The sequence below is a fragment of the Hoplias malabaricus genome, chromosome 5 (genome assembly GCF_029633855.1).
Source record: "Hoplias malabaricus isolate fHopMal1 chromosome 5, fHopMal1.hap1, whole genome shotgun sequence".
In the NCBI taxonomy this organism is placed as follows: Eukaryota; Metazoa; Chordata; class Actinopteri; order Characiformes; family Erythrinidae; genus Hoplias; species Hoplias malabaricus.
In genome coordinates this window covers 11835440-11852410 of record NC_089804.1, presented here as the reverse complement: position 1 = coordinate 11852410, position 16971 = coordinate 11835440, and the positions used below count along the sequence as shown (strand labels likewise).

Sequence of the window (16971 nt, the reverse complement as noted above, 5' to 3'; positions counted from 1 at the left end):
CTTGCCTTTTATTGTGAGTTTTAAACAAGCATGTAAACTGCAGCATGTAGCCTAACGTTAAACTTGAAAAGGCTTCTTGTCTGAATTTTTCTTCCACCTTAAATAGTGCAGCGGTCACGTTTGGACGCTGGTTACTATGGAGATTATGTCACAGAATGCCACAGAGCGCGAGCACGGCGTTAGTTTAAGGTGGAGTGAAGAATTCCACTAAGAAGCCAATTTCAGCTTCGTATTGTTTTGTTAACAACAGCATGACTGTACAGTGGACATGAAGGGAGGTCAGCAGCGATGTTTTGGATATTTTTAACATACGTTATAAGTGTTTTTAGACAGTTTTTTGTAGTGTATTAATACCAGACCTCATTTTAAAAGTCCGTACTGGTCTTCGAGTGAAGGTTCCTCCTCAGACCTAACGGAAATTTTGAAATGGCGCCGTAAAAAGCCCCCGTATCTCTTCTGGTTGTCCCACTTTAACTTAGGCCTGATTCGCCTCATGAAGCCTCCGTATCTTTTCTGAAGCGCCTGCTGCTCTTGGCTGCCCTGGTCCAATGAGCTACTCCTTTTTTTCGGTCCAAACTTTCGCCTGAATCCGCCGTATCGTTTCTCCAGGCGCCCGTAAACTTTGTCTTCGTTATTGTTGCTTCTCTCCAGCAGCTTTAAGATGTTTTCTCGCTGTTTGTCCATTAGTCCTTTCTGGACGCTGTTCTCCCTCCAGGGCCACAGCTTGTTCTTGTTCTTCTCGAGTCTCTTGATGAATCCTCCGTAGCGCTTCACCAGTTTCAGCTCTGCGTCTTCATCTTCGTCCTCCTCTTCTTCGCCCTCCTCATCCCCTTCTCCTCCAGGGCTGCTCTCCTTCAGGTCGTCTGAAATCACCTGTAAAGCCTCCTCGCACTCGTCTGACTGTGCAGCTCCTTCACATTCTAAAACACAAGTCTGAAAAAGTGGGAAAATGTAACTTAGCTTTGTCTTTTATAGTGTCATTAATGTGACCTAACTACATATTTTGCCTTCCATTAAAGTGACCTTGTATCTACACTTACTGTCCATTCTCTCAGCTCCACTGACAATACACATGCATTTCTGGCTGTAGTCCATCTGTTCTGCGTACATTGTCTCCCTTCATTCACCTCGTCTTTCAATGGTCAAGACCCCTAGCAGACCACCACCATGCAGTTTTTATTTTCTTTTTTTTTTGTAGTGGATCGTTCTCACCACTGGAGTAGTATGAGAGGATCAGACAGCAGTGCCACTGGAGTTTTTAAACACTTCTCTTTCTCTGTCCACTATTAGTCACAGACTGGTCAGCTTTGCAGATGTAAAGTCAGAGACAGTAGCTCATCTGTTGCTTCACAGTTCTGTTGGTCATCCTCGAGACCTTCATTAGTGGTCACACCGTTGCCTGGATATTTTAGGTTGGTGGACTATAGTCTAGTACCTGTACATCACACACTAACACATCACCACTACGTCAGTGTCACTATAGGGCTGAGAATGATCCATATCATACCTGCTCTGTGGAGGCTACGTGAAGGGCAGGGTGAAAATAGAGCAACATATGAACTACAGTAGAACTACAAAGTGAACATAAATGATCAGCTGATAATACAGACCACCAACTGAGGGACAAACACGAGAATTTTATAGAGAATCCTCTTCAAGGTATATGCTATGAAGATGGGTTTCTTAGTCTCCAAACTGGAACATTTAACTTGGTACGGTTCCTATGTTCTTATGGGTATGGTATGGTACCACTGAAGGCAAGTTAATTTTCAAGTGCTTGTTTAAGGGGTTTAATTTAGTGTTTAATGGCAGTGGCAGTGTACGCAGCTGTTTGTGAATTAAAACCCGCTGGAAATGGGAGAGAGAAAATGTAAATGAGATGGTAATTTTTACTAAAACAAAGTTAAGCCGTGACGCTACTAGTCGGGAAGGAAGATCAACTTTTTAAATAGTTCATCTGAAATATCCAGGAGTGTTATTAGTGTTATTTCCCGTTCCACAGCTGCATCCAAATACACATTTATAAAGACTACGTCGTCAAGCTCACTGTACTAATGGCGTTAATCACCAGTTTTGTTTGACGTGCACTGAGAGAATTGCGCGTTCGCGAGTGTTACGGCACAATAACGCGCGTGCTGTCCGTGGTGCTGAAGCGCGCTACTATTGGTTGCATTTTCAGAACACAACCTTGTATAAATTAGTGAATAAAGGTTTGTGCGCGGGAAATGGACAAATCCCCGCGTCCTGATTTTAGACATGGTGAGTTACAGGTGAGTAATGAACACAGAGCGCGCTCTTACCAAGCGACTGAGAGGCGAGTTCAGGTCTGGGACTTGAGAGCTTTGATCGGGAATTTGCTGAACACATTTGAGACACTGCTCAGAGCAAGCAGCCTGGGACAGAGACGGCAAACTCAACAGCAGCACCAGCACCCAGCCTTCCATTCTCACCCAGGACTCCTGCGCACAGACGAACAGAGCGAGAGAATAGGTCAGTTTACTGCACTCTTCACAAAACTGATTCTGTGTTGATAGAGGGGGTTTAAGTAAATGGTTTAATACTAAAAGAAGGGTTTAAATCTTGAAACAATAGTATGACATGTTTGAAGAAACATTTTCTGAAAGTTTTCTGGATTCAGATTGTCTTTAGTGTCTTCATGTCTAGAACATTTAAAGTTTAAGAGTCGGTTAAATAAATAATGTTGTTTTTATTGTGTGTGTGTATAATTACAGTAAGACTACAGTTAGGAAGGTTTTATGAATGTTAAAATTTAATTGTTAATGATTGTTAATTGGGGCATAAATAGTTTAAATAATTAATAAACACTTATAACACAAAAAATAAACATTATGTAGCTGATGAATATGAATATGTGATAAAGCAGACAGTTATAATAACGCTAACCTCTAGTGAAGACAAGAAATAATATGTGCAGTTTACAGTAGAGTGAAATGTAGGTTCACTGTTTGGCAAGCAACAGGTCCCTGATGTGTGTGTGTGTGTGTGTGTGTGTGTTTAAACCATATATAAACCTTTTTAAGGGTAGTCTTATTTAAAGTTGATGATGATAATAATAACCATTAGAGTAGTTGTTGCTAGTGTTAATAAGACCCAATAGAACTATCAAACAAAAACATGCAGAACATTACCTTATATATCCTTTATGTTGTCCAGGTGTTATGGTAAAATGTAAATGACTTTGTTGGAATAAATCTTGCGTCTTTTTGAGTGGATGGATCTCCCAGACCGAGTCACCATGCAGCCATGCGCTCTGCTCCTCCTCACGTAAAGCCTCTTCTTTCTTTTTATTTCAGCTGCCCACGTCCTGTCACCCACCGGCATCAGAATAAACTCTGTTATATGGACCAATAGGAACAGAAACATTGTAGAGTGATCGCCTACCTCCTCCCATCTCCTCCCCCTCAACTCACCTCCTCCCTCTTTACACTCCCCTCAGGAGCTCAGATCCATGCTCATGCATCTCCGTGTCATTTATCCAGCATGCTAATTAAGGTCCAGTATGCACAAGGGTGCTTGCAAAACATTTAAAGACTCATTTGGCTGCTCTGCAGCCCTTATATGTAAATGCGCACATCCCTGTTTGGATCCTCAGCATCCTTTACTTATAATGTGTCTTCTAATTCTTTAACTGTAAATATTTAAAGATGTTTTAAGATCATTTACCCCCTTTGCCTTCATTGATTTTAAATTGTAAAAACCATTTAGATCCTGTGTATCCTCTACCTTTAAATATGTGAATAGCATTTGGTCTTTTTGCAACTTTTACTCAAAAATGTGTGAATTTGCTCCTTTTGTCCATGCTTAAAAACAGTAATATCATATGCATCCTTAGGTTTTTACCCAGTTTCCAGCCTGGTTTAGTCTGTTTCTACCCAGTGACCATGTCTCAGTCAGTAACCTGATGCTTCCGAAGGACAAAGTGTCATTAAAGCTACATCATTAGAAAGCTCAGTCCATGGGTTGCAGTCATGTGAGTTTATTTTGGCGTGGGCACCATATTGGGGACTTACATTCTATGATTTCAGTGGGCAGCACTAATGTAAACAGATGGGAAAGATGGACATATTTCATACACAGATCTCCTCCCTGCACTACAGAGAGTCTCACAACACTCAGAAGCAAAGAAGCCCAACACCACTTTGTGTCAGGAAGGTAAAAGATCCTGCTGTGCTGCATAATACATCTGCCTTGGACATCCAATATCCTACCTCCTTCTATTACGATTAACTTGCAATATTGTTTACACTTATTGTCTTCAGTCAGTGTCCCATTGTCTGATGTATGTCTATCAGTGAGCTGCTGGTATCGTATGTCCTGCACTTGTCTTCTGTTTGTTCACTTTCATATATTTATATACTTAGCTTAGTTGAATTTAGTCTTTTTTTGTTAAATGTTACTGCATCTTGGAGAGGAGAGTAACGTAATTTCAGTCCTTTGTATGTCCTGTACATATGCAGAATTGACAATAATACTTGACTAATAAGAAGAAAAAGAGTTATCCTCAGTTAGCCATATTAGCATTTTCGTCATATAATAAAATGGAAAACTCTTAGCACATTAGCACATGACTCTGACTGAGTCTGAGTGAGTTATTCATACACAGATCAAATACAAGCTTCAATAAGTGTATTACACGTGTGTTTTGTTTCAGTGTGTAAGAGACTACAAGCACAAGACACATACTTTCTGTCTTATATTTCCCCCTGTGTACAGGATAAATAATCAGATCCTGCTTTCCCTGCACTCAGAGAGTGTAACAGATTCATGAAGGAAATGTTTTATCAAGACTATTTGCTTAAATAATTTTGCTGGTTTGACTTCATTTAGTGGGTTGCATGTGGAAAATATTTTTTGTCGGCTAGAAGGTTCACGTTTTCCTGTCAAATTAATGTCTAATTACTCTCTGGGTGCAGTATTAGTTTTATTGCCTGTCATGTGTGATTTGTAGGGAGTATGGCACTCATTTGGGACGCAGCCCAATTGCTCTCTACGGAGTGACATAGACAAACAGAGTCCTGTTTACAAACGTGACATGGATAAATCAATCCGATCCATAATTATATTTTTATTTTCATGTCTAAATGGGGAATTAAAGTTTTGAAAGAAACTTTGCTGTGTGTCTGAGCGATGATATACCCAGTATGTACCCAGTGCCCAATATGGTGGCTACAATTTACAGTGAGGTCACCTGCAACCCATGGAAACAGAGAACACTAACTGCCCAGTAGTGGTATATCAACTGAACATGTTTGGAGGAGAACACCAACTGATTGGTTCTGGTTCATCAGCAAATAGACATTAGCATTGCTCTGAGTAATAGGGGAAGACATTTGTGTAACGACTTCAGCCCATGGATGACTGTGGCATCGCCAGGGATCAAATCTCCAGATAATAACACAGATGCACAACTCAAGAGCCCAGTGGAGGTTCTTATATCAATAAAATATTCCATGTCGTTTTAATTGTTCTTTACCTTGAATATGAATTCCTATAAGAAAAATAAGCAATAAAGCCTTTGCATCCTTTAACTCTAAATGTGAAGATTTTGCATCCCTTACCTGTAAATGTGGAAGCAAGATCAGTCATGATCCATCAAGCCTTTTTTCAGTCTTCTGGATAATTGTGCATCATGTCTGGACCCTTTAGGGCTTACAATAAGTAGCTTACTTTAAAACATGCATTGACCAAAGGTGGTGCCTTCCCAAATATATTTCTGTGAAATTATTTCACAAAAAAGGTCTGCTAATCAGTTCAGGCAGACGATTCAAAACAATAACAAGTGCTGAGTGATATTAGAGCTGGAGCCACTGTAGGGAGTCATTTGAAGTCTGAGTGAATAATGTTAATGATGGTTTTCTGCGCAGCCCTCTGGACCCTGATGTGCGCAAAAGACAGAGACTTCAGTTCAAATGGGTATTCACTCAAGGTCAAGTACAAGAGAGACTCATTTGCTTTGTGCGTCAAAGTGCTTGGAGTAGAAAGCATCAATATACATTTGAAAAAGTGCGTAATACCAACTATGTTTATGGATTCTTATTGACTTGTGATTTAGTGGATCAGGGATGCTTTTAAAGCAATAAATGTGCTTCATTTATTACATATAACATTTGATTTAGATACGCAGTTAGCACGTTGCTAATTGGTTTGGTGTAATCTATATTTCCATTCTTTGTCCATCCATCCATTATCTGCAACCACTTATCAAATTCAGGGTCGCAGTGGGTCCATAGCCTACCTGGAATCATTGGGCGCAAGGTAGGAATACACCCTGGAGGGGGCTCCAGTCCTTCACAGGGCAACACACACACTCACACCTACAGACACTTTTGAGTCACCAATCCACCTACCAACGTGTGTTTTTGGACTGTGGGAGGAAACCGGAGCACCCGGAGGAAACCCACGCAGACACAGGGAGAACACACCAACTCCACACAGACAGTCACCCGGAGCCAGAATCGAACCCACAACCTCCAGGTCCCTGGAGCTGTGTGACGCTACCTGCTGCACCACAGTGCCGCCCCCATTCCTTGTTAGCTTTATAATTCTTATAGTTAAGGTGCACAATGAAGTCACTATCAAACTTTATTGGATATAACTTTTTATGTGTGTGGAATAACTAAAATTCTATTGGTTAAATACCCAACTTCTAATATTCGGATTGTTATCTGAAGGTATGGACAGAAAAGTAGACTCAAATAGCTGTGACCTGCTTGTTTTATTTATAGGAAGCTTTCACATTGAATGCTGCTTCTTTATGATATTCACTTTGTGTTTCTAGGCAGCCTTCACTGGTGTTCTCCCAAGAGAGGCTTATGTTTATTAGCCACTGGGCGGCTCACATTGCGTGTGTGTGTGTGTGTGTGTGCGTGTATCCTCTAGCTTGTATTACCTGAAAACACTCTCAGCGTTCATCTCATAGGAGATGCGTGGTTAAATTCTCTCCATCATTTGGTGACGTGCAGCTCTTTTCTGTCATAGTTCTAAATCTAAGTTTCTGTGTTAACATCAGGCAACAACGTCCGAACACTCACACCCTAAAGGTGATTCCATCTTTTCCATTTACTCATGGTTCTCAGATCAAGTTGTTCCATGAGGTCCTACTCGCGGACAGGGCTGGTAGTGGATGTACATGTTCCAAACACAAAGCCAAAAAGAGAACTAATAGAGCCCCTTCTTTCACAAGAAAAGTACAAAAGATGGAAAAGAAATGGTAAAATGTTAAACAAACAGTTAAATTCATTCATTATCTGTAAGTGCTTATCCAGTTCAGGGTCGCGGTGGGTCCAGAGCCTACCTGGAATCATTGGGCACAAGGCAGGAACACACCCTGGAGGGGGCGCCAGTCCTTCACAGGGCAACACACACACTCACACTTTTGAGTCGCCAATCCACCTACCAACGTGTGTTTTTGGACTGTGGGAGGAAACCGGAGCACCCGGAGGAAACCCACGCAGACACAGGGAGAACACACCAACTCCTCACAGACAGTCACCCAGAGCGGGAATCGAATCCACAACCTCCAGGTCCCTGGAGCTGTGAGACTGCGACACTACCTGCTGCTCCACCATGCCGCCCCAAACAGTTAAATTATATAAAAAAATAGAGAAAGGAGGAGACTTTTATGCACAACCTGTCCATCCTTCTACTGTGAGAAGACAACTTAACACTATGGGTCTGAAAGGATTTTAAATTCAATTGGGTCAGTTGTGTTTTAGCTACAAAAGTACTTATTCAGGATTTCTTTACGCAAAATGTAGATTCATATAAACCCTGAAAACCTTGACGCTCACTTGTGTGAATTCAGAAGGCAAACTTCAATAGTGTAGCTTCACAATCAGCTCATGACGGCTGCCTAATAAAATGGCAATTTCGACTTGTTTTAGTACACACATGAATGGATGAATGGAGGCGTTTTAATGGTCAGAGTCCTATTTCCTGGTACTTGGATTTGATGAGGTTGAAAAGGAAGCCGTAGAGAGTGAGTAAGGAATTCTTCCACATGTTCAGGATATCAGGAATCAGTGCACTGTTTCCTCTTGTATCAAGCTCTCCTCTCCTCTCTGTTTGTGTAAACTGGCTCCTGTATAAATCATTAATCCAATGCCGGGACCTGTTCAAACACAATATCAATTATCTACGTGTCCACTTCGACGAACACTGGTTTATACATTCTACTGCCCCAGTGCCTCTGTTTACAAACCTCCGTCTCTTAGAAACACCATCATCAACTACCTGCACTTTCTAACACAAGCCTCCGTACTGTATATCCACAGCTGACCTCCCGTCCACTCGACATGTCTGTTCATTCTGCCGGATATCTACGCCTTTCTATGGTGTTGGGGTGAATGTCATGAGCACTCATGCACCCAGTGTCTTCATCTAAACTAATTAGAAGCAGGAACGTAATTAGGAAATGGTTACTATACACAAAGGCACCTACACAATTCTGGAACTGATCAGCTGACTGCTTTCATTCTTGTTTCCAATTGTTTTTCTGATGGGAACAAAAACATTCACCTTGGTGGTGAAGAGTAGAGGTGGGCTGTATCTGTATCTGCTAATATTTAATTTGTGTTAGCCATTTTTCTGTGGCTCTGTGACTTTAGCCTGCAAGTTACTGCAGTGCTGGGATTTTATTTTTATTTCTACTTTCACAGTCACATTGTGTAACACACTGGTCCTTGTTCAAACCTGTACTTTGTACTGTACCTCTATAATCGGTACACTCAGAACATATAGCCAGGTGTGAACAGGGCACAGAATTCTGCTCCTTACATGTTTGTAACGCTTGGTTGGTCAGTGGCAGAAAGTTGTTTAAACAATAAAAAAATTGTTAAGAAATACGCCAGGATCAAAAGGAGAATTCTTTTACCAGAGGAACACAGGGAGATGTGAAGAAGGCTGTCATTTAACAGTATAATATTTGCAGTCACACAGCTCTAGGGGCCTGGAGGTTGCGGGTTCGATTCCCACTTCGAGTGACTGTCTGTGAGGATTTGGTGTGTTCTCCCTGTGTCTGCGTGGGTTTCCTCCGGGTGCTCCGGTTTCCTCCCACAGTCCAAAAACACACGTTGGTAGGTGGATTGGCGACTCAAAAGTGTCCGTAGGTGTGAGTGTGTGAGTGAATGTGTGTCTGTGTTGCCTTGTGAAGGACTGGTGCCTCCTCCAGGGTGTGTTCCCGCAAGGCCCAGTGATTCCGGGTGGGCTCTGGACCCACCGCGACCCTGTACTGGATAAGGGTTACAGATAATAAATGAATGAATGAATATTTGTCAGGTGAAGATCATGTGTCACTTTAAACCCACCTTAAACCCTTGATTTATTGCTCAGATGTTGTTGCTGACTTACAACTGCAGTCCTTTAAATACAATGTCTTAACCCACATACAATAACGCAGCGTTTACTGCTAAGATCCACCAGCCAGATGTTAAGAAGCCAAAAGTAACCCTGTGTTCAGAAACGAACCAGCGAAGAAATCAGGAAGCAGCTGTGCAACAACTAATATATCGATTGGATTCCTAAAGTATGTGGACCTCAGAGTGGCCTGTGAGTGGTGAGTCCAGTAAAGTGTATGATCAGTGTAGGATGATACCTTGACACATTGTTAATATGAAATGTATTTTGTTTTTTGTGACATCTGCCTGTCCTTTTAGCTGAATGAGATGGAAAGAGAAGAACTGACTTCATGACGTAGAGAAAAAGAAAATAGAGATGCATTTAGCCTCAGTAAATCACCTGAACATTTCCCATGTACATGGTGCGAAGGTAACCATAGCAGCAGAGAAGATTCTGTTGTTACCATAAATAATGAATGTGGGAGTAGCAACTTTTAATTTCTCATTAATCCTGCATCTTTTTCTCGAGTCGTGTCCGTGAGTTTGGGTTAGGTGGTTTGGGTTACCATGAACAGCTGACATGCTTTTACCCTCATAGTGATAATGGGGATGTCATGTGACCTGCTGCATTTGTTGATTTGATTTTTTTTTTTTTCTTTAGAGCTCCTCTGAGAATGGAAGCCGTAGGTTTCCCCCCCCCCCTTTGTGTCATGGATGCTCTCCAGCCAAGGACATGAAACATGTCCAGCTAAAGGCTGGTGTTGTACTTTTAGATGCCTAATGGCTCTCCAGATCCTTTTTTGGCGGGTGATCCATCTTTTCATCTGTTCTGAGTAACAAAAACAAATTAAAATGTAAAAAGCACATATATTTTGCATATGGAGACGATCTCCACGGCAGATGAATCACACAGGATAGGTGTTGGAGAAAAGAACCCTTGCCATTATGGTGTTATCTGAAGTGTGAGGAAAACACACTGACTCATACAAACACTTTTTATAAAATATCTTTGAGTAGGCCTACCTTTATTTTTATTTTTTTGGGGTGGGGGGTGGTAAGAGAGAGAGTGCGTAGAATAATATCTATATTTTTGGAGGCTGAACAAAACCTGCTCAAGAATTGAGAGTAACGAGCAAAAAAAAAATCTATGGAGCTGACGCTGGTTGGTTCTTTACCCATGGCTTGGCCGGATGGAGTGCTGAGAAGCCTTGGAAACTGAGTTTTCACATTTTCTTTGAAGAGCAAGGTCACATTCAGATGGGTTATTTTTCCAGTGTGAATGTAAGGCTGCTATTCAAACCCCCTCACACTCTCACTTCCTTTATTTCTTTCTCCCACCCTGCCGCACACTCATACATGTTTCCCTGATTGGCTGTATGAAGCTGAAATGGCAGGAGAAAATGAAAATACAACTGAGGCTGTGTGACTTGGTTAGCTGTCTCTAATTTTTTGGAAAGAGAGACTAGATTCACAGAGCTTTATACATTGACTGTGTATATGTGGTCTCTGGAAACCACTGCCGTTATCAGTGTCAATTTCCCTCTCAAGACAGCCTTAATTATTTGGCTACTGAGACTAATAAATGCATTCGGGTGAAGTAGGCACCAGACTATACAGCAAGACCATTAAAATCACCGTAGGTCAGTACTAAGGCATAAGTGGCAGTGGTAGTCCAGAACCCCAAGAAGACTGAATGTTTGCTCTTATGACAAGGACACACAGTGTGAGATTGTCAAGAGGTTTATGGCTTCCTGACCCAGTTTTGACCTTGGAGGCCCAATGACTTTCCTTATTGAAAGAGAACAATACATTGAGTATGGACCTTCAAGATAAAAAAGGGCTCCTTCACACATCTCCCAGGCTTCCGGTGAAAGAGTTCCATATTTATTTTATCAAGGATGCCGCTAAAAAGCTGGAAATCGTTTGTGTTTATAATCATTCTGAGGGCTTCACTCACTGCATGTTCAACTTACACTTGAAGAAACAGAACAACATTTTCCTTTGTTTAGGGAAAAGCCGATGAGAAATAATGCAGAAGCGACTTCCCGAGATTCCTCCCTAATGTTCCTGATCTCAGAACAGTTTTTGCACAAGGTAAGCTCACAGGAGAGTGGGAAATTCTGTTCTCTGATCAGTGTTTGCCAGCAAATCTCTATTACTCCAGAACCGAATAGTATGGAGACCCAGCGCCCAGGTGGAGGAGGCTAAAAGTGTTTCAGCATTTCCTGTCCGCTAACATCAGCACTGTGCTCCAACACAGCAGGCCCCAGACCCACAGGAATAGGTAAATGTATTGTTCTGGTGCTCTATGATACAAAGTAAAAGCTCCTTAAAGTGATGTTAGTTCTTACTGACTTCTGCCCGAAACTGAGAGTCCCATTCTATCTTTAAATCCCAGGCCTTCTACCCAAATCTTTTTTCCCGTATGTCTAACGCTCCACAAACAATAGAGTGCATGTAAGAATCATGACACAGATACATTTCATTTGATCAGTGCAAGCAAAAAAAGCCACACTGTTTTTATAGAAATGATTTCTTCCTTTCTATTTATTTATTTAAATATAATAAAATAATTAGATACATTTATTTTGAAGTGGACAAAGAGAAAGCAAAGTGCATGTCTTGACTATTGCATGCTAAAACAGCATGAATATTTTCTTTAGGTAAAAATGACCAACATTCAGCAGCAGAATATTCACACAGTCCACTGTCACTGACTCACCCTGGGCCTTTGTTGTTGTTGTTGTTGTTGTTTGTTTAAAGGACAGGTAGTTTGCTGTGTTTGCAGCAGGGGGCAGTAGTCGTCGTTTTTGCATCCATTTGCTTTGTTTCCATGGATGAACATGCACTGAGCGTCTACATATTTGATCATTCAAAATGGGATCAACAGAGCAACAGTTTCTACTCCTCAGAGGTGGCTTTACAACATTGCTGTGATGATATGATGGCATTAAGCAATAAGCAAGAACCTCATTAGTTCAGATCACAAACCTCACTCCAACTCATCCCAGAGATTTTCAGTTGAGCTCCATTACTCCAGAGAGTGCAGCTGAACTCCTCCACAGCCCAGTCTTAGGGAGCTTTATAGACCCCTACCTGACATCTGACATGGAACCTGGTGTCCTTAGGCAGAAATGAAGCTCACCCACCTCCTTTTTTATTTTTTTTTTAAAAAGGTTCTTTCAGTGATTGGAGTCTTGCTTTACTGACATAAGCTCATGTACGTAGGTTCATGATCATAAGGGTTGTTCTTAAACAGATGTAACAGATGAAAAGTGAAAGAGGCTGCTGATGTTTTTACAGTCCACGTCCATTATTCTCTTCATACATGCTTTTCAGCGTCCTTTCCAGGTGACACTTTAGGAACGTTTCTCCTTCAGCTCCTACATTCAATACCCACCCACTGTAACACATGTGATCCATAGTGTTATTAACTGCACTTTGTCTGTGTATGTGCTTGTGCACGTAGATCCAACCTGCTGAAAAGTGATGACTTATGTCCCTGTGTCTTTATACAGAGCAAGGTTGGGCTCACAGTAAGAAGTGCATCATCAGATCCACTTCTACATCTTATAGGCCAAAGATACAAACACACTTTTGTGAAGCCACTTCCGTGGAATTTCAGATTACTCTTCTATTTCAATGCACTGTCCTTCAGGTTTCCATGGCGACTCAAACAACATGATACACTGTTTGATGTGACAGTAAGAGAGAATGGAGTTGGGTGGATAGAGAGGGGGAAAAATAGGAGGAAGGAAGTAAATGGAGAGAGAGAAGGTGGGGAAAAAAGGGGAAGAAAGAAAGTGAGAATGGAGGGTGTGAGACAGAAAAAAATGAAGGGATGATAGAGTGAAGGAGAAAGATGAAATAAAAGGGGATTAGAAACAGTGGAAAAGGGAAAGGACCAGGGAAAGAAATAACAGGAGAAAGAGACGCATTGGGCAGAAGCTATAAAAAGAGTGACAGTTAAGAGAAGAAAAGGAAAGAGAGATACAAAGAGTTGGAGGGAGAAACTGAAATGAGAAAGAGAACTAATTCTTGCAGAGAGACTGACTCAGGAGGAATGGATTAAGCGTGTGTTTTACAGCTACATCAGAGTTCACAATAACCTCACACTTATCTGCTTTGAATTTGAATAAGTTCAGAGTATTTAATGACCCCAGTGACCAGTGCTGCATCAGGGTCAGATAATAATCCTTGATTAACTAAATCTTATGCTAATGGTAGATAAACCCCCCCAAAAATGGGCCAAGGACTGTTTTTGTATTTGATTCTCATAAGGTTTATGTAGCAGTTAAAGGTCACATTCATGACAGTTAAAAACAACAACAAAACTTTTAAATATTTTTAACACTTAAACATTTTGTCTCTTATCCAGTTCAGGGTCATGGTGGGTCTGGAGCCTACCCGGAATCACTGGGCGCAAGGCAGGAACACACCCTGGAGGAAACCCAGGCAGACACGGGGAGAACACACCACACTACTCACAGACCGTCACCTGGAGCGGGACTTGAACCCACAAACCCAGAGCTGTGTGACTGTGACACTACCTGCTGCGTGTCACCCGGGCTAATGTGTTTTTACGAAGTGTCTGTAAATGAGTAATGGTCTGATATGTTAGATGTGTCTCATATTTATGAGGGTAATATTTACTTATTTTTGCTGTAATTCAAAAAAATAATAAAAAATATACAGACAAGGTAAACTCAGCCATGTACAAAAAACAAAATAATTTTTTTTCCTCAAACACCCCATTCCACTTTAAAAGATGCAGAGCTCCTGAATGTAAACAAACCCGAGAGAATTGTGTTTCCCCACAATCATAGACATATCTTATGTATATTTCAGCAGAGTCCCTTGTAGCTTACAATAAAAAACATAAACAAAATACAAAAACCATAAGCTGTACACTGAAAGTGTGTGTGTGTGTGTGTGTGTGTGTGTGTGTGTGTGTGTGTGTGTGTGTGTGTGTGCTGTCCCGTGAAGAACTGGCGCCCCCTCCAGGGTGTGTTCCTGCCTTGCCCCCAGTGATTCTGGGTAGGCTCCGGACCCACCGCGACCCTGAACTAGATCAGCCATTACAGATAATGTATGAATGAACGAATAAGCTGTACACTAAAAAAACTGCATATTTCAGTTTATTTCCTGTGCAGATTTTGCATAACGTATAAGAAAATAAACTACCTTTTCAGATGGAAAAACATACATTGAGAAAAAAAGAAGCTAGTCTTTAATGTTGAAATATTGTATCAACATAAACCTACAATTTGTGGCTATATATTTACTACCTATTAATATTGATGTTACTGTAATGTTCATTATTTTACTGTTTTATATTAATATATTGTCAGAAAGCATGTAACATTAAACCAACCCACAACTCAAATAGATTCACAAAGCTGGATTCAGAATATTTTGAACAAAAATAGAGAAATGATGAGGAAAATTATATTGTCAGCTTATTAACCACACTGAAAGAATTGTAGAAAAGATGAATGCTTACAATGAGTTTTAAAAAGTGAGACGGCATGTGGTTTTACACTGCAGTATAATATTACATCCTTACAATAAATATATTTTATCTTTCATATTTAATTGCATAAATACGAATGGTAATGCAAAACTCTGCCAAGATTACACATTTTCTAAGTGAACATAACACATTCTCAAATATAACATGTTTCTGAAAGCTTAATATCCATCCATTCATTCATTATCTGTAACCCTTACCAGTTCAGGGTTGCGGTGGGTCCAGAGCCTACCTGGAATCATTGGGTGCAAAGCAGGAATACACCCTGGAGGGGGCACCAGTCCTTAACAGGGCAACACACACTTACGGACACTTTTGAGTCACCAATCCACCTACCAACGTGTGTTTTTGGACTGTGGGAGGAAACCAGAGCACCCAGAGGAAACCCACGCAGACACAGGGAGAACACACCACACTCCTCACAGACAGTCACCCGGAGCGGGAATCGAACCCACAACCCACAGGTCCCTGGAGCTGTGTGAATGCGACACTACCTGCTGCGCCACCGTGCCGCCAAAAGCTTAATTTGCTAAATATTGTAGGAAAATAAACAATATACATACCACATTTCATTGTAGTTTTCTATTTTTAAATAAAGCTTCAGCAAATAAATATAGCTGTGAAATGAGCTGAAATGTGTCGTCTGTTAAGGATTTGTTAATTTAGTTTCTATTGAAAAATTACCAAAACATGTCTGATCAGGGGTGCCCAAATATACACAGCTGTGTAGTTCTTTAAAGGACTTTTAAATAGAGTTAATTGTCACAACAACAGTTTGGTACTTATGTTTATGCTTAAGTGTTTTCTTTTATTATTATTATCATTATTAATTATTATAATAATGTTGTTGTTGTTGTAATTATTATTCTTCCTTTCTAAATCTCAGCTTCCTTACCTAAATAACAATAAACATATACACCCCTCTCCTTTTTTTTTTTTACTAAATAAATTACATAAACATCATTAGCATGTGTGAGCTCTTTGTCCAGATGTGGATGATCCAGGAGTCTTCATGATGTTCTACACGTGACCCCGCCCCTCACGTGAAACCCCATGCTGCCAGAAAACACGGACCATTACATTGATCTAAAATGGTATTCATTTAAAACGCACAGCAGTAATGTCAGTTACTTAAAAATATTTGAATTATGAAAAATGAATGATTCAAATATGCAAAATATTTGATTAGACTAAAGATTGTGACATCTCTGATAATCACAGTTCATCAACATCTCACCTCACTCACCCCCCACCCCCGAAAACACATGGAACCTGCCTCATTGGCATAATCAGCAGACTGTACCACTGTCCTCTCAAGAGCGGGTGATTCCACTGTGTTTGTCCCATTGATGTCCCGTTCACAGCGGTCTATGTGTATATTGCAATTAAACTCTTATTCTGCTTTACATATATGTATATAAAGCAGGAGCAGAATACAGAAACTTAAACCCTGGTAAAGTAGCTTTCACAAGAACCTATGTGCACATTTCATATTTCAAATAAATGGCTTTAAACAAACCTAGGTTTATGTAAAGCTATTCTAATTATAAATTATTTATGTAAAATCATTTAAATACATAATGCCCTGTCACAACAGCCATGTTCATATTACAGATCAGTTATTTGAATGAGGGCAGCATGGTGGTTCAGCAGGTAGAGTTGCGGTCACACAGCTCCAGAGTCCTGGAGGTTGTGGGTTTGAGACTTTGGTGTCCTGTGAGGATTTGGTGTGTTCTCTGTATAGTTTTAGTCCAAAAAAAACACACACACATTGGTAGGTGGAGTGGCGACTCAAAGTGTCCATAGTGAATGTGTGTTATATATTATATATTAAGACCGAATGCTGTTTTTGGAATCAGACTGTGGGTTTGGAGAATGTTTAAATGTTAGCCTTTACTCTTTTTACAGCTTTATTTAATGATGTTTTATGTATCTGGTTGTTTTGTGGCTTTACAGAAGTCTAACACAGTGAGTCTCCTTGTGTCTGATGACGGAGTGGTACAGTCCTGCTGACGGACACGCCCACTTCGTTTGGCCCCCACTGTTGAGAATGAGTTTGTGTTATTGTTTATATCTGAGACTTTT

The 16971-nt window shown here is 40.7% G+C and overlaps 1 protein-coding gene across 1 annotated transcript; it reads right to left on the bottom strand.

Annotated features, from left to right (window-relative positions):
• On the bottom strand, positions 1-3305 carry pdyn (prodynorphin). The gene is made up of 3 exons (XM_066672922.1): positions 3150-3305; positions 2301-2459; positions 1-933 (listed from the first exon to the last, which is right to left on the bottom strand). Exons 2-3 carry the CDS (start codon positions 2442-2444, stop codon positions 361-363), a joined length of 717 nt encoding a protein of 238 aa, XP_066529019.1. The 5' UTR covers positions 2445-2459; positions 3150-3305; the 3' UTR covers positions 1-360.
• Positions 3306-16971: the final 13666 nt, after the last annotated feature.

What these genes read in the sequence shown, in the direction of transcription:
- pdyn (XM_066672922.1), bottom strand. Translation starts at nt 2,444, where the DNA reads ATGGAAGGCTGGGTGCTGGTGCTGCTGTTGAGTTTGCCGTCTCTGTCC. An exon ending in ACTCGCCTCTCAGTCGCTTG is followed by an intron (nt 934 to 2,300) that starts GTAAGAGCGCGC and finishes CCACTTTTTCAG; the next exon opens with ACTTGTGTTTTAGAATGTGA.